At 48.0% G+C, this 22860-nt stretch overlaps 1 protein-coding gene across 1 annotated transcript in view; it reads left to right on the top strand.

Moving 5' to 3' along the window:
* Positions 1 to 22860, top strand: part of LOC143998091 (uncharacterized) — a 53650-nt gene that overhangs the window by 19698 nt on the left and 11092 nt on the right. Inside the window, exons 2-3 of the mRNA XM_077493842.1 lie at positions 5347 to 5493; positions 7432 to 7486. Coding sequence (XP_077349968.1) covers positions 5347 to 5493; positions 7432 to 7486 — 202 coding nt within the window. The remainder of the gene's footprint in view (positions 1 to 5346; positions 5494 to 7431; positions 7487 to 22860) is intronic.

The following is a 22860-nucleotide window of genomic DNA, read 5'->3' on the forward strand; positions in this document are numbered from 1 at the left end:
CAGCCATGGCGCCATCAGTGACATGGTACCTTATGCCTTCTTTATGGAGTGTGCATTGCGTTGTGTCATTGATCAAGCCATGGAGGAGCAGAAGCGGGAAGGAGTGGGAAGATGAGGAAGTCGCAATGCTGGATGAATTCCCAGGGGGGGCTACTCTATCTGAGACAAGTCAACAACAGGAGTCTGAAAAGTCAGAGGAGGATGGTGTCGGGGCGGATGAGGAGGAGCAAGAAGAGCATGCTTTAAACCTTTCTGGGATCCCTGTTGTTGTGCGTGGATGGGGAGAGGAGAATGAGGAGGACGACATTATCCTGGATGATGAGCAGGAACCAGGCCACCACACCGCTTCCAGTTTAGTGCAAATGGGGGCCTTCGTGCTCCAGTGTTTTAACACGGACCCCCGTATAAAAAGCATAAGGGTCAAGGACCAGTACTGGGTGGCAACGTACTTAGACCCCCGATACAATCACAAAATGGCGGAAATGTTACCACTGTCACAGAGGGCTGTCAGAATGGAGCACTTCCAGGCCTCGCTTCCAGAAATGCTGCATTCTGCTTTTGCATGCGCTGGCAGAGGAGGAATTCCCAATCCCAGAGAAAGAGTTGCGGGTACCAATCCAACAGCGCCAAGCAAGAAGAGGCCGGTTTGAAGATGTGTTGGTGACTTCTGATATGAGGCCATTCTATCAGCCGACCCATCGACAGGTCTCATTCGGATCCAGCATCAGGGATCGCCTATACCGACAGGTGTCCGAATACATCGGGTTAACGGCCGATGTGGGCGCTCTGAAGAGTGAGGAACCCCTGGACTACTGGGTGGGCAGGCTTTACCTGTGGGCAGAGCTTGCCCAATTTGCAATGGAACTGTTGGCTTGCCTCTCATCCAGTGTCCTGTCTGAAAGGACGTTCAGCGCAGCAGGGGGGATCGTGACCGATAAGCGCACTTGCCTAGCTCACAACAGTGTTGACTACCTCACATTTATAAAAATGAATGAGGCATGGATTTCGGAGGAATTCAACACATGTGACCAGTAGACCATGTATATGTCTATAAACGATTTATTTAATCGAGCACACAGACCCTTTTTCTACCTTTGGCTCACTTCCTTGTACAAAAAAAGCACACCGTACTATATATGCACGTACCCTCCTGTTTGAAGAGGTTGAGCGTGTCATATTTTTGGGGCCCAGCAGCGAGTTGCTGGTATCAGTGCTGCTGTCAGTGCTCTCTATCTCGGTGCTGGTGTCAGTGCTCTCTATCTTGGTGCTGGTGTCAGTGCTCTCTATCTCGGTGCTGGTGTCAGTACTCTCTATCTGGGTGCTGGTGTCAGTGCTCTCTATCTCGGTGCTGGTGTCAGTGCTCTCTATCACGGTGCTTGTGTCAGTGCGCTCTATCACGGTGCTGGTGTCAGTGCGCTCTATCACGGTGCTGGTGTCAGTGCACTCTATCACGGTGCTGGTGTCAGTGCACTCTATCACGGTGCTGGTGTCAGTGCACTCTATCATGGTACTGGTGTCAGTGCTCTCTATCACGGTACTGCTGTCAGTGCTCTATATCACGGTGCTGGTGTCAGTGCTCTATATCACGGTGCTGGTATTAGTGCACTCTATCACGGTGCTGGTGTCAGTGCGCTATATCACGGTGCTGGTGTCAGTGCTTTATATCACGGTGCTGGTGTCAGTGCTCTCACGGAGCTGGTGTCAGTGCACTCTATCACGATGCTAGTGTCAGTGATCTATACCGCGGTGCTGGTGTCAGTGCTCTATAACACGGTGCTGGTGTCAGTGCGCTCTATCACGGTGCTGGTGTCAGTGTTCTATATCACGGTGCTGGTGTCTGTGCACTCTATCACAGTGCTGGTGTCATTGCACTCTATCACGGTGCTGGTGTCAGTGCTCTCTATCACGGTACTGGTGTCAGAGCTCTCTATCACGGTACTGGTGTCAGTGCTCTATATCACGGTACTGGTGTCAGTGCTCTATATCACGGTGCTGGTGTCAGTGCTCTATATCACGGTGCTGGTATTCGTGCACTCTATCACAGTGCTGGTGTCAGTGCTCTATATCACGGTGCTGGTGTCAGTGCTTTATATCACGGTGCTGGTGTCAGTGCACTCTATCACGATGCTGGTGTCAGTGCACTCTATCACGGTGCTGGTGTCAGTGCACTCTATCACGGTGCTGGTGTCAGTGCACTCTATCATGGTACTGGTGTCAGTGCTCTCTATCACGGTACTGCTGTCAGTGCTCTATATCACGGTGCTGGTGTCAGTGCTCTATATCATGGTGCTGGTATTAGTGCACTCTATCACGGTGCTGGTGTCAGTGCTCTATATCACGGTGCTGGTGTCAGTGCTTTATATCACGGTGCTGGTGTCAGTGCTCTCACGGAGATGGTGTCAGTGCACTCTATCACGATGCTAGTGTCAGTGATCTATACCACGGTGCTGGTGTCAGTGCTCTATAACACGGTGCTGGTGTCAGTGCGCTCTATCACGGTGCTGGTGTCAGTGTTCTATATCACGGTGCTGGTGTCAGTGCACTCTATCACAGTGCTGGTGTCATTGCACTCTATCACGGTGCTGGTGTCAGTGCTCTCTATCACGGTACTGGTGTCAGAGCTCTCTATCACGGTACTGGTGTCAGTGCTCTATATCACGGTACTGGTGTCAGTGCTCTATATCACGGTGCTGGTGTCAGTGCTCTATATCACGGTGCTGGTATTCGTGCACTCTATCACAGTGCTGGTGTCAGTGCTCTATATCACGGTGCTGGTGTCAGTGCTTTATATCACGGTGCTGGTGTCAGTGCACTCTATCACGATGCTGGTGTCAGTGCACTCTATCACGGTGCTGGTGTCAGTGCACTCTATCACGGTGCTGGTCTCAGTGCTCTATATCACGGTGCTGGTGTCAGTGCTCTATATCATGGTGCTAGTGTCAGTGCTCTCACGGTGCTGGTGTCAGTGCACTCTATCACGGTGCTGGTGTCAATGCACTCTATCACGGTGCTGGTGTCAATGCACTCTATCACGGTGCTGGTGTCAATGCACTTTATCACAGTGCTGGTGTCAATGCACTCTATCACAGTGCTGGTGTCAGTGCTCTATATCACGGTGCTGGTGTCAGTGCTCTCACGGTGCTGGTGTCAGTGCACTCTATCACGGTGCTGATGTCATTGCTCTATATCACGGTACTGGTGTCATAGCTCTATATCACGGTGCTGGTGTCAGTGCTCTATATCACGGTGCTGGTGTCAGTGCTCTATTGTCACGGTGTTGGTGTCAGTGCTCTAAATCATGGTGCTGGTGTCAGTGCTCTATATCATGGTGCTGGTGTCAATGCTCTATATCACGGTGCTGGTGTCAGTGCACTCTATCACGGTGCTGGTGTCAGTGCTCTATATCATGGTGCTGGTGTCAGTGCTCTATATTACGGTGCTGGTGTCAGTGCACTCTATCACTGTGCTGGTGTCAGTGCTCTATATCACGGTGCTGGTGATCATCTCCTGCACCCTCTTCATAGCCTACCCTGACCTTTCCTCTCCTCCATTGCTTTTGTGCGCTCCTGAGTCCTGAATTGTCAAAATTTCACAGATAAATAAAGAATGCTTGTAGTTGTCGATCCCAGATTCACTTCATACATGTGTTATGTCAGTGGCCATGTGGTGGGACTATGTGTGCACAGCTAGTAAGTATTTTGTGGCTGAAAATATGACCTGGAGGTTTTTAAAGTTCGCCTGCCATTGAAGTCAATGGGGCCCTCCGCAAACTTTTGGCCGCGTACGCGAAACATCCCGTCAGAAGTTCGTCCATCTCTACGCATAAGCTCATGTTTATCCAAGTTTGTGCTAAACATTCTTGAGATAATAGAAGTAATAACCTTTTGTTAAGCATTTCTTTTGGAATACTTTAGAAAATCCACGGGAAGATTGAACTATTATAGTTTGGAAAATCACCAGGCTAATTTTTTTGAAGGACTATAGTCAGAACAGGGAACATTCGGAGTAGTACGCTAGCAGCCCGCACAGGCCACGTACAATAATTGGAGAGGCGGGGCCGGTTATAGTGATAAAGGCGCAAACAATAACCGCTCCAAAAGTAAAGCGCCGGGTTCTCTGTACGCAGACCCCGAAAAGAAAAACTGTTCTGATAAGTAGTGAAAAAAAGCAGCAACGGTGACAGGGGTGGTACCTGTCAACCCAATTCTTGGCCAGAGAGTAGCTACCTCTGGGGTAAAGACAACCTGTAAAAAGGTTGGGGGAATCAAGGTCCAGTGTCTGAAAAGGATGGGTAATCGAATCGCTTGAAAGAAGGCGTCTAACCGTGGGGAACCCTACCACTAGACCCCGAAGGAAGAGATGATATATAAATATGGGCCTTGGGTTGTGAAATATATGCAAGATTGGGATCAGAGGACTGGCAAGAAATATTCCAAAAGAGGTACTTTTAAGCCAAAAGCTTGGGAAGTCCTGTGGTACAATCACCGCGGGAAGATGACATGGACAAATGACACGGACTAATGACAAATGAAAGAGATGCGTGGAGCGCATGGATGGTAGAATCCATGCATAGAACTGATGATGTGAATATTTTTACGGTGGGAGTTAAGGAGAAAATGCACCAAATGATTCTGCGAAGTAGGGATAAGCAGGGACAGCCACTCTCCAGTGTAGTGACAGTGATGAACAAGGGGACGATGAGAAATCGTCGGGAGTGGGGCCTTATACAATTGCCCGTTCCTTGTTGGCGAGGTATTTAGAAGCTGATAGGAATGGTATCTATCAGCAGATATAAGGAAAGGAAAGGGAAAGCCACAACTGGCTGGCAAGTTTAACACCCCATTTAAAACCCCCAATGAATCACAGAACAACTCTTCGTGTGAAACATTGAACCACAAGGCAATGCTGGAATCAAGGGGGAGAAGCCTCCCCAGTTCCAGAGACCATATACCATCAAAAGGGATACTTTTTTTCCAATCTGACGGAAGAACCTCCTGGATATAGTAACCCCCCCCCGCATTTACTGGCTGCGAGCCAGCATTCTCCCCTAAACGGCAGTCAGCTAGCAATTCTGCTGCTGTAAGCAATATAGGTTGTTCTGCTGCAGAGTACACGGCCTATGTACCTTTATACCCCCAAGTAACTAGCACCCCACAGCAAGGACCTGTGTATCATGGAACAGTTAATGCCACCTTTCAGGGCACTTTGCAGTTGGATAAAGTGCCCCCACCTGGCAGCAACAATATTCCCCAGTCTTATTGAGATTCTGTGACAGAATCCCAAAAGACCAATCCACAACTGATATCTTTTTCAGATGACATATCTGTCTATCCTGTAAGAGAACAGGTGGTTTATGACAACAGTGGGAGATCCACGGGAAAGAAGACACATCACGTGCCATTGACTTCCTTTGAGATGAAGGGATTTCTGAGTGTTATCCCCCATCCAAGGACAGATCCTATTAAATTTGGTAAAGAGCTGCTGGACATCCAGGCAAGCTACAATGCAAACTGGAGTGATATGCTTCAAATAATGAAAAGGGTTTGTGGAGAGGGGGACTTTGATGAAATCCTTAGTAAAACTAATATTCCTCGGACCCTGTATGTTGACTCCAGCCATCAAGGAGATATACTCAATAAGCAATTGGCACAGTTGATTAAAACAGTCTATCCTCCCCAGTCTTGAACCAAGGTGTCAGGAGTGATCCAAAGTCCAAAGGAAGATTGTATGACATACTACAATCACTTTAAGCAAGCCGTGGAATCAGCTGGTGGGGACATTACTAACAGTGCCCTATCACCCGTATTGATACATAGCTTCATTACTGGGTTAAGAGGAAACATCCAGGAAAAACTGATGACTGCAAATCCAGACTGGAGAGATAAACCCCTCTCCTCTTTGTTGTCACTTGCAACTGCTATTGAAAGGAATATAGCAGATTGGGAGTCACAAAAACCTCAGAAGATCTGCCTTGTCACTGATCAGTTGAACAGTGCAGATCTTGGACAGAAACCAAGAGGGAGACCGGTTTGTTTCAACTACCACAGACCCGGTCACTACAAGGAGTGTAGAGCTCCAGAATACAGTAGACCATCACAATATGGAGAGGAAATGGCCATGCTGGCATTAAGGGAGGAAAGTCTCCAGGCAGAAGGGACACTTTCTGTCCCTCAAACAGGTAGAGGATGTGAAATTAAATTTCACTGAAAGAAGCTGTAAGTAAGCGCGCAGGAAAAATGCCACTAATCTTTGTGGCCAGGTGGTTAGCAAAACAGTATGAACATGTAAAAGTGCAAATTACATTCATAAAAGAAGAGCTAGAAATGACCAAAGGTAACATCAGTAGTTTAGAAGCTTCTATGTCAAATTCGGAGGCTATCCACCAGCAATTAGTACTAGAAAACAAAAGATTACAGGAGGATGTTCATCAGAGAAAGGGCTAATGAAATGGGATGGGTTTCTGAAAGAATTTCAACCTTACCAAACAGAGGTTATGGGTTTAAGAAGAAGCTTATTATAGATGACCTGCTGATATGTGCAGGGCCGTCTTTAATATTGATTGGACCCTGGGCAAAACTTTTCTTGGGGGCCCCCCCATGCAGTTTCACTCTCCACCTGCTCTGATACATACAATAAATAGCAGCTAGACTCAAAACCAGTTTACCGAATCAGATCAGGAAGCTATTGCGATTGGTTGCCAGAGGTTACAGTGTATCATTACCGCTCACTGACTGGTTGCTAGAGGTTACAGAACACATTACAGCTCACTGGTTAGTTGCTAGAGGTTACAGCACATGATTTCTGCTTGTTGATTGGTTGTTAGAGATTACTGTGCATATGACCTCAGGGGGCATGATATACATATCAATGCTGCCGGCCACCTCTATTTACATATGAATGCCAGTAATTTACATGTAAACACAGGGTCTGCAGGGGAGTCATCTGTACACAACAATAGGGCAGAGCTGGACAGCATTAGTAGCAGCACTTCAAAGTGAGATATTGGAACACAGCACAGGACTAAACCCTCAAGGGGCGAGGGAATTTAAACCAGGATAGTTGGCAAGTATGAAGCAGCTGCTTTGGGCCCCACAACAATGACAGGGCCCAGGGCAGCTGCCCCTTTTGCCCTGCCTTAAAAACGGTCCTGGATATGTGCGATGTCTAGAGGTCATCTTTGACCTAACTAATTGTGTGTGTGTGTGTGTGTGTGTGTGTGTGTGTGTGTGTAATATGAAATATATGTTGTGTTGTGTGATGTCTGTTGTCTCAGCTGCTGACAGCCCACCCAAATGACCCCCCTTCTTTCTGACCAAGTCAGTGAGAGTGTAAAGCAAACAGTTTTGACATGCAAATTACCTGAGCCAAGATAATTATTATCCGTAATACTGAATTGAAATGTGCATTTACTAAATTGTGTTTGTTTTCCAGAGAAGACAGTTCTGCGAGAGGTTTGTGGTGAGGTATTATAATTTGTTGATAAATGGTACCGCTAAAAGATTTATTACGATTTGCAAATTTTTTTCTCACCATGGTGAATACATTTATTTTTATTTTTTGGGGAATTATTGGTATACCATAAAACAAAAATCCACGTGGTATATGTATTAAGTAATACATATTAATAATAAGTTGAGCTCAATGATTTTTGGTATTTTAAAAAGTGCACTGTTTATGTAACGTAATGTATATTTGTTTCATATGCTAATGTCTGGTTACAGGTATACAGGTCCTTCTCAAAAAATTAGCATATTGTGATAAAGTTCATTATTTTCTGTAATGTACTGATAAACATTAGACTTTCATATATTTTAGATTCATTACACACAACTGAAGTAGTTCAAGCCTTTTCTTGTTTTAATATTGATGATTTTGGCATACAGCTCATGAAAACCCAAAATTCCTATCTCCAAAAATTAGCATATCATGAAAAGGTTCTCTAAACAAGCTATTAACCACTTGCCGACCGCCGTACGACGATGTACGTCGACAGAATGGCACGGGCAGGCATATGGGCGTACCTGTACGTCCCTGCCTTCCCGCGGGTGGGGGGCCCGATCGGGCCCCCCCCCGGTGCCAGCGGTGGTCGGTATCCGTTCAGGAGCGATCCGGGATGAGGGGGCGGCCATTCATTCATGGCCACCCCCTCGCGATCGCTCCTGACGAATGGAAGTGAAGCATGACATCACTTCCTCTCCTGTAATGTAAACACAGGCAGAGGAAGTGATGTAATCTCTCCTCCGTGTCGGTATTTTTCGTTCCGGCACCGAGCAGAGAGGATCGGTGAGTTGCACCAACACGACACTACACAGTAGAACATGCCAGGCACACTCTCACCCCCCCTTCACCCCCCGATCACCCCCCCAATCACCCCTGCCCCCCCAGTCACAGTGACACCAATTGCATTTTTTTTTTGCATTGGTGTCATTTGTGACTGTAATAACTGTTAGGGCAGTTAGGGTTAGCCCCCTTTAGTTCTAAGGTACCCCCCCTAACCCCCCCAATAAAGGTTTAACCCCGTGATCACCCCCCGTCGCCAGTGTCACTAAGGCTGGGTTCACATTGCAGTGGTTTATGAGAACGGATGTGATTCGCACCGCACTGCAGTGCAAATCACATCCGATCTCTGTGCGATTCGAGTTCAGCCATACAGATAGTATGGCTGAATTCGCGTCGCACCCGCCGCACCCGCCGCAAACTCGCACGGGACCCTTTTTTTGGTCCGCAGCAGAATCGGATCGCATGGGTGTTCACACCATGCGATCCGAGTTTGCAGATCGCACTGCGATATGCGAACTGATCTGGGGGTGTCATTAACATTTCACTGATACTCCCAGCAGTTCGCATAGGGCAGTGTGAACTGCCGCCGGGAGGCATGCGATGCCGGAACCCGCCGCGGATTTGTGGCGTTCCCGCATCGCTCCAATGTGAACCCAGCCTAATAAGCGATCGTTTTTCTGATCGCTGTATTAGTGTCACAGGTGACGCTAGTTAGGCAGGTAGGTATTTAGGTTCGCCGCAGCTTTTTATAGCGCCAGGGACCCCCATATACTACCGCATAAAGCCCCCTGATTGCCCCCTAGTTAACCCTTTCACCAGTGATCACCATATAACTGTTACAGGTGACGCTGGTTGGTTAGTTATTTTTTTATAGTTTCAGGGCACCCGCCATTTATTACCTAATAAAGGTTTAACCCCCTGATCACCCGGCGGGTGATATAAGTTTGAGGGTCAGATAAGGTCTGCGTCGCCCCAGGCAGCGTCAAGTTAGTGCCAGTACCGCTAACACCCACGCACAAAGCATACACCTCCCTTAGTAATATAGTATCTGATCAGATCTATATTAGCGTCGCCAGCAGTTTAGGTTTCCCAAAACGCATTGTTAGCGGGATCAGCCCAGATACCTGCTAGCACCTGCGTTTAGCCCCTCCGCCAAGCCCAGCCCAGCCCACCCAAGTGCAGTATCGATCGATCACTGTCACTTACAAAACACAACACACATAACTGCAGCGTTTGCAGAGTCAGGCCTGATCCCTGCGATCGCTAACAGTTTTTCTTGTAGCGTTTTGATACAGTCGCTGACAGCCTAGGTGCTTTTTTACCTGTGAGTCTCACTAGTGTACCCCTAAATTTAGGGGTGTCTACTTTCCAAAATGGGGTCATTTGGGGGGGGGGGGGTTTGTGCCATCTTGGCATTTTATGGCCTTCAAAACTGTAATAGGTAGTGAGGAGTGAAGTCAAACATTTACGCCCTTAGAAAGCCTGAAGGCGGTGCTTGGTTTTCGGGGCCCCGTACGCGGCTAGGCTCCCAAAAAGTCCCACATATGTGGTATGCCCGTACTCAGGAGAAGCAGCAGAACTTATTTTGGGGTGTCATTTCACATATGCCAATAGCATGTGTGAGCAATATATCATTTAGTGACAACTTTGTGAAAAAAAATAAAAATAAATAAAAGTTTGTAATTTTCCCGCAACTTGTGCCAAATATAAAATATTCCATGGACTCAACATGCCTCTCAGCAAATAGCTTGGGGTGTCTACTTTCTAAAATGGGGTCATTTGTGGGGGTTTTGTGCCATCTTGGCATTTTATGGCCTTCAAAACTGTGATAGGTAGTGAGGAGTGAAATTACAAATGTATGCCCTTAGAAATCCTGAAGGCGGTGCTTGGCTTTCGGGGCCCCGTACGCGGCTAGGCTTCCAAAAAGTCGACCACATGTGGTATCCCCGTACTCAGGAGAAGCATCAGAATGTATTTTGGGGTACAATTCCACATATAACCATGGCATGTGTGAGCAATATATCATTTAGTGACAACTTTGTGTAAAAAAAATAAAAAATAAATAAAAGTTTGTAATTTTCCCGCAACTTGTGCCAAATATAAAATATTCCATGGACTCAACATGCCTCTCAGCAAATAGCTTGGGGTGTCTACTTTCTAAAATGGGGTCATTTGTAGGGGTTTTCTGCCATCTTGGCATTTTATGGCCTTCAAAACTGTGATAGGTAGTGAGGAGTGAAATTACAAATGTATGCCCTTAGAAATCCTGAAGGCGGTGCTTGGCTTTCGGGGCCCCGTACGCGGCTAGGCTTCCAAAAAGTCGACCACATGTGGTATCCCCGTACTCAGGAGAAGCATCATTGGGGTACAATTCCACATATAACCATGGCATGTGTGAGCAATATATCATTTAGTGACAACTTTGTGTAAAAAAAAAAAAGTGCCAAATTGTAAAAAGACCTCTGGTCATTGACCAGCAAAATGGTCCGGTCTGAAAGTGGTTAACCTAATCATCTGAATCAACTAATTAACTCTAAACACCTGCAAAAGATTCCTGAGGCTTTTAAAAACTCCCAGCCTGGTTCATTACTCAAAACCGCAATCATGGGTAAGACTGCCGACCTGACTGCTGTCCAGAAGGCCATCATTGACACCCTCAAGCAAGAGGGTAAGACACAGAAAGAAATTTCTGAACGAATAGGCTGTTCCCAGAGTGCTGTATCAAGGCATCTCAGTGGGAAGTCTGTGGGAAGGAAAAAGTGTGGCAGAAAACGCTGCACAACGAGAAGAGGTGACCGGACCCTGAAGAAGATTGTGGAGAAGGACCGATTCCAGACCTTGGAGGACCTGCGGAAGCAGTGGACTGAGTCTGGAGTAGAAACATCCAGAGCCACCGTGAACAGGCGTGTGCAGGAAATGGGCTACAGGTGCCGCATTCCCCGGGTCAAGCCACTTTTGAATCAGAAACAGCGGCAGAAGCGCCTGACCTGGGCTACAGAGAAGCAGCACTGGACTGTTGCTCAGTGGTCCAAAGTACTTTTTTCGGATAAAAGCAAATTTTGCATGTCATTTAGAAATCAAGGTGCCAGAGTCTGGAGGAAGACTGGGGAGAGGGAAATGCCAAAATGCCTGAGGTCCAGTGTCAAGTACCCACAGTCAGTGATGGTCTGGGGTGCCATGTCAGCTGCTGGTGTTGGTCCTCTGTGTTTTATCAAGGGCAGGGTCAATGCAGCTAGCTATCAGGAGATTTTGGAGCACTTCATGCTTCCATCTGCTGAAAAGCTTTATGGAGATGAAGATTTCATTTTTCAGCACGACCTGGCACCTGCTCACAGTGCCAAAACCACTGGTAAATGGTTTACTGACCATGGTATTACTGTGCTCAATTGGCCTGCCAACTCTCCTGACCTGAACCCCATAGAGAATCTGTGGGATATTGGGAAGAGAAAGTTGAGAGATGCAAGACCCATCACTCTGGATGAGCTTAAGGCCGCTATCGAAGCATCCTGGGCCTCCATAACACCTCAGCAGTGCCACAGGCTGGTTGCCTCCATGCCACGCCGCATTGAAGCAGTCATTTCTGCAAAAGGATTCCCGACCAAGTATTGAGTGCATAACTGAACATAATTATTTGAAGGTTGACTTTTTTTGTTTTAAAAACACTTTTCTTTTATTGGTCGGATGAAATATGCTAATTTTTTGAGATAGGATTTTTGGGTTTTCAGGAGCTATATGCCAAAATCATCAATATTAAAACAAGAAAAGGCTTGAACTACTTCAGTTGTGTGTAATGAATCTAAAATATATGAAAGTCTAATGTTTATCAGTACATTACAGAAAATAATGAACTTTATCACAATATGCTAATTTTTTGAGAAGGATCTGTATAACCATTGGTTTATTTTGTGTCTAGGAGGAAAAATTTAATGTTTATTACTAAAATTTTATTGGTGTTTTTATCCCTCAGATTCGATAATTGGGTTTTAGGGCTTTCAGAATAAGGAATATCACAGCCTCCATAGACATTTTTTTATTTTTCCCGGTTTCAGCACCATTATCTAGTTGGTACTTCTATTTGTCAGCCCATTTGGCTGTGTTTTGGACTACCTAAGTGTGTGTTGTATGTTGTGATCAAATTCAGTCCTTGGCTTTTAACAGTCCAAACCCATGGAAGTGGGATGTCTTATGCAATGGTGTGGATCTGCCTAGCGTGAATGAGTGGATGAATGGAAGGCCAATGAATTAAGAAATGAGAGGCGTGCATATGACTGTAGACTGGCAGGATCCCCAAGGATATGATCTGGATTTAGACTTACATCTAGATGGCCCATTTGTATGGCCATTCTGCAACGCATTTGATGAAGGCTGTTGGACCTTCATGCAAATGACAAAGCTTAAGAACAATGACATATTCCCCGGGATAAGTACCCCCGTTATTGACCCTAAACGTTGGTATGCCTGGAAAGGGCGAGGAAAGATCTGTGTGACAGTTGTACGGGTACCCAATGAGTTAGATGTTCTTGTGGCAGCAAAAATTAGTTCAGACTCCTGTAAGGCTCCTATAGTGAGGGCAGCAGATCTAGTCATCCCTTTACTCTCCTCTCACTGGACAGTATTAACAGACACGCAATTTATGTTGTATACATGGAGGATAACCTTATTGGATTTCCGGGTGGATAAGTGGGATAAACGGTGTGCAGCCTTCACAAAGAATCATGTATACATGTTGAAGGGGTGGCTGCAATCTGGATATTCAGAATATTCCCACACTAGAGTAAAGAGAGACCTAATAGAGACTGCCTTAAGAGCAGGGGGTGTTGCCCTGGGTAGCCTAAACACTATGGATTTAGAAGTACTCAGAAACGGGGCGTGGCCTCAGGTGCAATGGAGTAGGACATCTGTAGTAGGAGCTCCGCTCGTCCACACTCCTGTAATCTCCATCCTGCACCATCCTTCCTCGGAATAGTTCCTGGACGACCCTGCCTTATCCCTCACACTATCCCTGGAGCCCTCTGCCCGATTTGGACGCCGCACGGAGCCGCTCCGGTAGGATTTCCACACCTGGGGGCTGCCTGTAGGACAGACCGTGGCTTCCGCCTAGTCGCCGGAGCGGCGGCCATCTTGCTCCACCCGGCGGCGGCTCTCTCAGGCCTCCTCAGCCCTCCAGGCCACTCCAGAGCCGCTCCGCAGCACCCCCGACCGCCGGACCTCCCTCGGCCGTGGGTGTGGTGACTTTTTTCCCGATAGCGGCCGGTGGGACAGTCCACGGCTCCGGCCTGGTCCCTGGAACGGCGGCCATCTTGCTCTACCCGCGGCAGCCCCTATAGGCCTCTCTGACTGCCTGCATGCTAACAACCACCTGCCATGGCCACCAGCTTGCTCCCTGCCACCTGTGAAGTGCCCCTCTACCCTGCAGCGGCCGGTGGGATAGCCTGTGGGGCCGGCCTGGGCCTTGGAGCAGTGGCCATCTTGTTACACCCAATGCGGTCCTGTGCCAAGCAATCTGCGATCCCCTGACCGCCCTGTGCCCGGTTCTCCCCTGCTGCAGCCGCTGATCTTTGTAGGCACCTAGCCCCTATCTATAACCCTAAGTGCGGCACTTTACAGTCGCTGCGAGCGGGGAGGTTGAAGAGTTGGCCTAATACACAGTGGCCATCTTGGAACACTCCGGACCATTTACGGATCATGTCCCCACCTAAAAAGTCCAACGAGGCCGCTGACAAGCTTGCCAGGTACCGCCGCCATGAAGAGGAAAACCGGGTCAAAGATGGCGCTGGTGCTTCCTCTGACGCAGACCACTCTGCGTCGGCCACTAACCAAGTCCTTGATGCTATAGCCCTATGCCAGAGCACACTCACCTCCAAAATTGAGGAGGTCAAAATTGATGTGTCCCTCATCCGGCAAGATCTCTCTACCCTCTGGGACCACGTGGCGGAGACGGAGACCCGTATCAGTAAAGCTGAAGACATCATACATCCCCTGCAACACACCACTGACGCCACCAGCTGCAACAGATTAGCGCGAAACAGGACGACATGGAAAATCGTCTCTGGAGATGCAATCTCTGCTTTATCGGCCTCCCTGAGACAGCTGAGGGCAACGATCCGGCGGGTTTCCTTGAAAATCTCCTGACCTCCACCTTCGGAAGAGAGGCATTTTCGGTGATGTTCACGGTGGAGAGAGCTCATCGAATTCCTGCCCATCCTCCTCCCCAGGGGGCCCCACCGCCCACCCTGATAGCGAAATTTCTTAACTTCAGAGATCGCGACAAAATCCTCCGCCTGACTAGAAAGAGGGGTAATATCCCTCATACCAATACGCATGTGGCAGTATTCCCAGACTTCTCCAGTGAGGTACAACGGCAGCGATCCAGGTTTCAGGATGTTAAGCGACGCCTCCGGGATCTACACCTCAAATACGCAATGTTGTATCCTGCGAAGCTTCGCGTTGAACACGAGGGCCGAACCCACTTTTTTGAAGACCCTGCATTGGCATCCACCTGGATTGATTAGAGGGAACACCGAGACTGAACATGTTACCCTACCTATAAGCTGTGGATGCTTTTCTTTCTTTCTCCCACCCCCCTAGGTGCCCGCGCTATCTCCTGCTGCTACTTTTATGATTAAGTCGTTGATGGGCACATTACAAAAAAAATGCCCATTGCAGGAGCAGGGGGCAAACCCGGAAATTCCTTTACACCTCGTACTGGATCTCACAGCATGACTATCGCCTCCAGGCAACCTCGCCGACCTGCGATCCCTGTCTCCCCTATACCTGAGGAGCGCCTGGGGAAGACTGTAGATTAAACGACATCCATAACTTCTCTACTATACTTTATCCACCATCTCTATGGCGGGCGGAGCTCCCCCCTGCTCAACCATAATGGCGTTAGACCTTTTTGGCTCCTACTCCCCAAGCACTTTCCAGAGAAGAAGTCGCCCCCCCTAGGATTTTTAGGATTTTTGTGTACTTCTAACTCCCCCGTTTGACTTTTTTTTCTCCCCCTTTGTTTTTTTTCTTTGTTACCATGGGTATCTATGCTCCTCTGCAATTAAGTTCCATGCCTCCAATGGGTCCTAAGCATTGGATGTCCCCTGTTGGTACCCGGTTATGGGGTAAATTTGTCCAAGCCGTGTTGGGGTGGCGCTGGACTGGCTGGGGGGTGGGGAATTTAGTGGTTTGTATTTTTCTTACACCACTATGTTTGCAAACGTTTGTTTATGCTGAAGGTACTATGTTAAAGTCATACATGCACTATTGATATTGACTGCTATTGTGTTTTATGCAAACTGATTTGGCCATGACTGCTCTGCTGATTTTACTCCACCTATGGTTTATTGTATGCACCCTGCACCCGCCATGAGCTCTCTAAAGTTCCTTACATGGAATGTCAGAGGCATGCGGAACAAGATAAAACGCACTGCCGCACTGGCATTCTTTAAGTCCCAGCGTGCTGACATTATCACGCTTGTTGAGACCCATGTTACTGGCCATCTTCAATCCTCTCTCAAAAAGCCGTGGATAGATTGGGCATATCATGCCACCCACACCTCATACTCCAGGGGGGTTTCGGTCCTAATCAGTAAAAGGGTGCTGTTTGACCTAGTGCTGCTCAAGACGGATCGGCAGGGCAGATTTGTAATTCTACACGCCACCATCAACGGATCCCATATTTTGATACTAGCCTGCTATGTCCCCCCTCCCTATAACTCAGTTGTAATTAAGGAGGGCCTTGCATTTATGGCACAATACCCCTCGGTGCCGGCAGTGTGGATGGGGGACTTTAATATGACCCTCATTCCCGCTCTGGACCGAATGGGCACACCGGACTCCCCTATTGACCCGCCAGCCCATATCAGACTACATCGTATATTGACCGACTTTGCTCTTGTGGATACTTGGCGCCACAAGCATTCGCATGCTAAAGCATATTCGTGCTTCTCAGCCAGCCATAACACAATGTCCCGAATCGATTTCATCCTCATCTCACAGACTTTGACACCCAAACTGGGAGATGTGGGCTTCGCTCTGAGAATCCTCTCGGATCACGCCCCCTACTGGATTACGGTGCAACTCCTGAAGGCCTCTCCCCCTCCTACTTAGCGGCTGAACCCATATTGGTTGACCACCCTGCAGGAGCAAGAAGACATCCCTACGGAATTGCAACACTATTTTACAGTTAACAGGGACTCCGCTACGCACGACATAGTGTGGGAGACATTTAAGCATTATGCCCGCTCCCTGCTCACCACGTGTATTAACAGACTTAAGCAGTCGTCAAAACTTGTTGTCCAACAGGCTACAGAACACCTACAAAGACCAGAGGAGGCGTTTCATCGAGACCCCTCACCTGACACAGCTAATAATCTTAAGATTCAGGTACAACAGGTCACCCAACTGTATACGGAGAAGGCCAAGCGGCGCATCTTTTTCTGTAGGCAAAGGATATTTGAGTATGGAGAAAGATCGGGCAAACTACTTGCTTACCTTGCCCACTTAGATTCCCATCCCACAGTGGTGGTGTCACTGATAGACATCCAGGGGAATGATATTACTGATCCACAACAAGTGGCGGAGGAATTTGCGAGATTTTATCGAGCACTTTACGCCACCCGGGTCACTCATACTCCCCAAGACACCAGAGACTACCTAGCGAGAATTACATTCCCCAAACTGACAGACGCCCAACGTGAGCTCTTAGAGGCCCCCATTACTGAGGAGGATATTTCCGAGGCTATCTCCTCCCTGGCCACTTCTAAAGCACCAGGACTGGACGGTCTACCACTTCAATTTTATGCCACCTACTCTGAAATCTTGACCCCTAAACTCCATAACCTATATGAATCCATATTTGACACGGGAATCCTACCCCCCTCTATGAGAGAAGCTCAAATAGTAGTAATTCCAAAGCCCGGGAAGGACCCAAACTATCCGGAATCATATAGACCTATCTCCCTACTACAGGTCGACATTAAAATACTGGCTAAGATTCTTGCCTCCCGCCTTAACCAGGTCATCCTTTCACTGATCCACCCTGACCTGCTTTATGCCAGGAAATAACACCGCCATGAATATCCGCCGCTTACTCATGAACATCCAGGGATCCCATGATGAAGTCGGCTCGCGGGTCGTGGTGGCCCTAGATGCTGCCTTCGACTCCGTGGAGTGGAACTACCTGTGGGAGAGCCTATTGGGATTTGGACTTGGCCCCAACTCTATTCGATGGGTCCAACTCCTGTATCAATCCCTGAGGGCCAAGGTGTTTGTGAACGGTTAGCTCTCTGACCAGTTCCCGCTGGAGAGAGGGACTCAACAAGGTTGCCCCCTTTCTCCCATGCTGTATGCGTTGGCTGTGGAACCACTGGCTATTATGGTTCGCGCAGACACCAGAATCCATGGCCTTAGGATAGGGAATCTGGAAGAAAAGATTGGGATGTATGCTGATGATACACTCCTATACTTAGCCGACTCGGGTCCCTCCCTTCGTGCAGCCCTTCACACCATAGACTGTATTGGTAGTCACTCAGGTCTGAGTATCAACTGGTCTAAATCCCAGATCCTTCCGCTTGATCATTTCCCCACTGTACCCACGTCCCCTCCTCTGAATCTCCCTTGGGTCTCTGTGATCAAGTATCTAGGAGTGCAGGTCACTAGATCGCTGACAGACTATGTACCCTTAAACATTGAACCCCGTTACACCCTGATCAAGAACAAGACACAAACCTGGGCCAGACTACCTCTGGGTGTTATGGGATGCATTAGTCTGGTCAAAATGATACTCCTACCTAAGATACTTTATTTGGTGTGGCATGCACCCCTGTATATACCACAAACATTTTTCAAAACAATTGAATCAATTCTTAATTCATTTATATGGGGTCACAGCAGACACATAGTCTTGGAGAATTCTGAAGAACCCAGTGACAATGGGAGGGGCTGCTCTTCTAGATTTCCAGGATTATTATCTTGCCTCCCAATTGTCCCATTTCTATCATTTTGACAAGAGTGAGCTACCAAGATACCAGACATTACTTTGTAAATGCCCTGACGACCCAGCCCACACCCCACTTCAGTCAGTCCTTAGAGCCCCATTGTCAAGACGTTCCCCCATCACAAAGTAGACATGCTGACACACCACCGGAGGATATGGCGGACAGCCCTTAAAAAACTTGGGACCCCACAGGTCCATTCTTATACTCCTCTCTGGTTCAACACTCATTTGCCTGAACTGTTGTCCGTCCCAGACCCCGCAGCTTGGATACGTTATGGGATCCTGTACATGCACCAAATTATGACTAACACTGGGCTCAAATCATTTCAAACGTTAAAGGAAGAATTCTCACTCCCTAACCATCTCTTCTTCAGATACTTACAGCTCCGACATGCTTTACAGACTCAATTCGCCGCTTCCAACCCCACTCTGACAGTCCGGTCCCTCCTATAGTTGACATAATCACAGGCGCTGAGCCAACCAAGCTGATCTCCACCCTCTACTCCACCATCCGTCTCCCAGGCACCGTGGCATTGGCTTATGTTGCTAAGACCAGATGGGAGGTGGATGTTGGAATAATTGAGGATGAGGAGTGAGACGAAGTCTTGGGGGACGTGAAGAGAGTCTCCCCCAGGCTGTCGGACCGCCTCACACAGTTGTACATCATACATAGGACATACAGTACCTGACTCCCCAGAGGATAGCACGGTTCAAACCCATGTATAATCCAGGATGCCGCTTATGCGATCACACCCCAGGCTCCTTTTATCACCTTATATGGTCCTGTCCAGTTATCCAAACATACTGGATATAGGTGATTCGCTTTCTCCATGATCAGATGGGCTCTCCTGCTAGCCTTGACCCAAAGATGTGTCTGCTTGGTCTGTTGCCAGATTTAGATGCTGACAAACCCCTTCGCACCTTTTTACATGAAACGCTGTTCCTAGAAAGAAAAGTGATTGCTCGAGGCTGAATGCAGGCCCTCCCCCCCCCCCCCCACGGTCCAATGCTGGAAGAAAGAGATTAACGATACTCTCCCGTATAAGAAATTGATCTATGCACATAGAGGATGTCCACTTAAATATGAGCAGATGTGGAGTAGATAGTTGGGGGATGGGGAGACATGTACTTGAAACGTTGCTATATTGATCCCTTGCTCCCCTCCCCCCTCTGCTTTTCCCTTTCTGTGCTTCTTCCACCCCATGGGCTTCCTCTTATTACGTCCCCTTCCCCCTCCCCTTTTTTTTCTTTCTCTGTCTGCTCCCCCTTCCCCGGTTGACACAAAATGGCTTTATAATGACTTTACCCATGGTGGGTATCTAACCCTATACAGCGCAGCTAACCCAATGCACTCATGTATGCAATACTGCTTTGGCCAGGTTGGCCCATGTTACTTGTACCTTATGTATGCCTACTATGTTTGCCCTTTTCTCTGTTTCATTCTCCTTTCAATAAAGTTTGTTTTTCGATTAAAGAAAAGAAGTACTCAGAAACAAGTTAGGAGGGTTGGCACAACATGATGGGGAAGGGGTTAAGGTGCAGCTAGACGTGAATCATATTCTCAAAAATCTACAACGTGCTTTTCTTGATCATACATCACAGGACACAGGAGCTCATTACATAGTGGGTTATATAGGCACCTCTGGTGATTGGACACTGGTTAACCCCAATTAAGGAGAATTCCTCCCCTATATAACCCCTCCCATATGGGAGGCACCTCAGTTTTTTCGCCAGTGTCTATGGTGGTTGGTCACGTAGGGCTACAACAAACCGGATCCATATCTCGGGCCGATATTTTGACTCCCAAGATGGTATGATACCCGGGCCTCGTCATCCGAAGAAACGAGGTTTGGCCTGTAAGTCCTCTCCTATTGGAAGACTGGGCTCTGGGGAAAACCAGACTTGGTGTACTATTTACATAGTGGCACGAAAGTTTCTGGCAGAGTCTTTTACATGGTCCAGGTAGGAGGTTCTTCTGAGAAAGAACCCCAAAAAAACCTGAAGGTTGGCACAACTCTGCCCGCCGTGATGGGTGAAGGCTGGAATCTGTCTGTTTTCAGCAATTCCTGCGGCGAGGACAGGTAAGGGAAGTTAATTCTATATATATTATGGATTTCTTCATTGAGTAGTAGTATGTCTTACCCGGTATCCACCACTAGAGGGAGTAAGGGCAGCCTGATGCATACTTACATGCCTTTTCAGTACACACGCTCAGTGAAGCTTGGTTCTCCAGCTGTCTCACGTCTCCACTGCAATCCCTGCCACAATAGAGGTAATACAGAGGTCCCACATAGTCTGGGGGTCCCACATAGCTCCGATGGAGTTTCCCTTTCCCCCCCTGGATTCAGCGGTCCTCGTGCATGCGCGCCGGGCACACTCCCGGCCTAATGGAGGAGGGGGGAGTGTGGTTGTGAGCTGTGCATGGCGCAGTACTGCGTAGGCGCCAGGCGGCAGTTTTAAAAAGCCCAGAGCGTCAGGGGGCTGTAAGTGGAGACACAGGAGCTGTAGGCAGTAAGCATCCCAAGGGATTGGATCCAGGCAAACCTTAGACACCTACTCAGCATCAGGTTGTGCAGTTTAAGCATAAATATTTATTGTGAGACTTTAAGCACAACAGTGATTGCACTTTGTACTAGTACCTCTGCTTTGTAGCTCAGGACTATGTCTCCTCGTAAGAGGGTCTCAGGGGGAGGTAACAAGGGCACTGGTAAATCACCGCCTAGGTCCAGGGGTTCTAAAAATACCTGTAAGTTACCATCCCCCCTGCAAGACTGGAGCCAGCCTCACAGGACGAGTCAGTGCCCCTGTCAGGTTTTTCAGCCTCCCCTAATGTGTCAGCCCCGGTATATTTCACTGAGGACTCCCTTAGGGCTACATTGGAGGGTTTTGAAGGGAGAATAATGAATTTTATTTCTGCTTCCCTGAAAGATAGCAGGAAAAGGGGTAGATCCCCTCCCTCTGCTGAGATTCCTCTTTCAGATGACTCTTCCGACAATGAGGAGAGATCCCTATCTTGGGACAGGGATCTTGAGCAGTCAGAGGAATCAGAGGAAGAGGAGAGAGTCCCCTCCTCCCAGGCGCTCAGAAAACAGGTACAGTATTATTAATACCCTTAATGGATAAATTGTTGTATGAGGATTGGGGACATCCTGATAAACTGTTTGCACCTCCTAAAAGGTTTTCTATGCCTTATCCTCTGGAGGAAAGTTTCACCAAGAAGTGGGGGGTCCCATCTGTTGATGCGGCTGTTTCTTGCGTGAATAAAAACCTGACTTGTCCGTTGGATAATGCTCAGGTATTTAAAGATCAAACTGATAAAAAGCTGGAAACATTATTAAAAGCCTCCTTTTCCATGACTGGCGCTGTAGTGCAACCTATAGCTGCAGCCGTGGGGTTGTGTCAGTTCCTCAAGGAACAGGTTAAGCAGATACTTGGCCTCCTTCCCAGTGGGGAAGTAGAGAATTATGCAGAAATACCTCAAATTCTGTATTTCATGATTGATGCGATTTTGGATTCTGTCCAACAAGCATCTCGTTTGTCTCTCCTGTTGGTACACATGCGAAGGGCCCTATGGCTAAAGAATTGGGCAGCTGAGCTGTCATGCAAGAAGCATTTGATTGGGTTCCCGTTTAAAGGGGAACGTTTGTTTGGAGAAGAATTAGACAAATTCGTCCAAAAAATTTCAGGAGGTAAATCTATTCTCCTTCCAGTCAAAAGGAGCAAACGTCCATCATTTAGGCGTGCTCTCTGTCCCGGAGCAATAAGCTCTAAGCAGTGGCGACGGCCTTCTCAACCCTCCTCTACAGGAAAGGCTCAGGGCCGGGCCCAGGGGCAGAAAAAGACTTGGGGGCGAAAGCCTGCCAAGAAGAGCCCAAAAGCTTTCTTGTGAAGGGGCGCCCCCGCTCGGCCGAGTGGGGGGAAGGCTCCTGCAGTTTGCAGGAGCCTGGCGGGAAGAGATCCGGGACAAGTGGGTGATCTCTTCGGTATCTCTGGGCTACAGGCTAGAGTTTCAGAAGATTCCACCTTCATGCTTTCTAAGGTCAAGGATCCCTAGGGATCCAGTAAAGCAAAAAACGCTATTTTTGGCCTTAGATCACTTACTATCCCAGGGAGTGATAGTAGAAGTGGACTCAAAAGAACAGTGTTCAGGGTTTTACTCAAATCTTTTTACCGTTCCCGAAGCCAAATGGAAGTGTCAGACCTATCCTGAATCTGAAGGATCTGAACCGGTTTTTATGCATCCGGTCCTTCCGAATGCAGTCAATTCACACTGTGGTCTCCTTCCTGCAAGGGGGAGAGTTTATGGCATCAATAGACATCAAGGATGCATATCTCCATGTGCCAATTTTTCCCGCACACCAAAAATATCTAAGGTTCGCAGTAGAGCGGCGCCATTTTCAATTTGTGGCCTTGCCGTTCGGGCTTGCTACGGCCCCTCGAGTCTTCACAAAGATTCTGGACCCTCTCTTGGCAAACCTAAGAGCTCAGGGTATAGCCGTCATGGCTTATCTAGACGATTAGCTTCTCATGGAGAAAGCAGTAGCGTTCCTGAACCACAGCGTTACCAGAAACCTAGAACACCTGGAAAG

The sequence above is a fragment of the Lithobates pipiens genome, unplaced genomic scaffold (assembly GCF_037356315.1).
Source record: "Lithobates pipiens isolate NorthernLeopardFrog02 unplaced genomic scaffold, aLitPip1_a1.2 Scaffold_19, whole genome shotgun sequence".
NCBI classification, from domain to species: domain Eukaryota; kingdom Metazoa; phylum Chordata; class Amphibia; order Anura; family Ranidae; genus Lithobates; species Lithobates pipiens.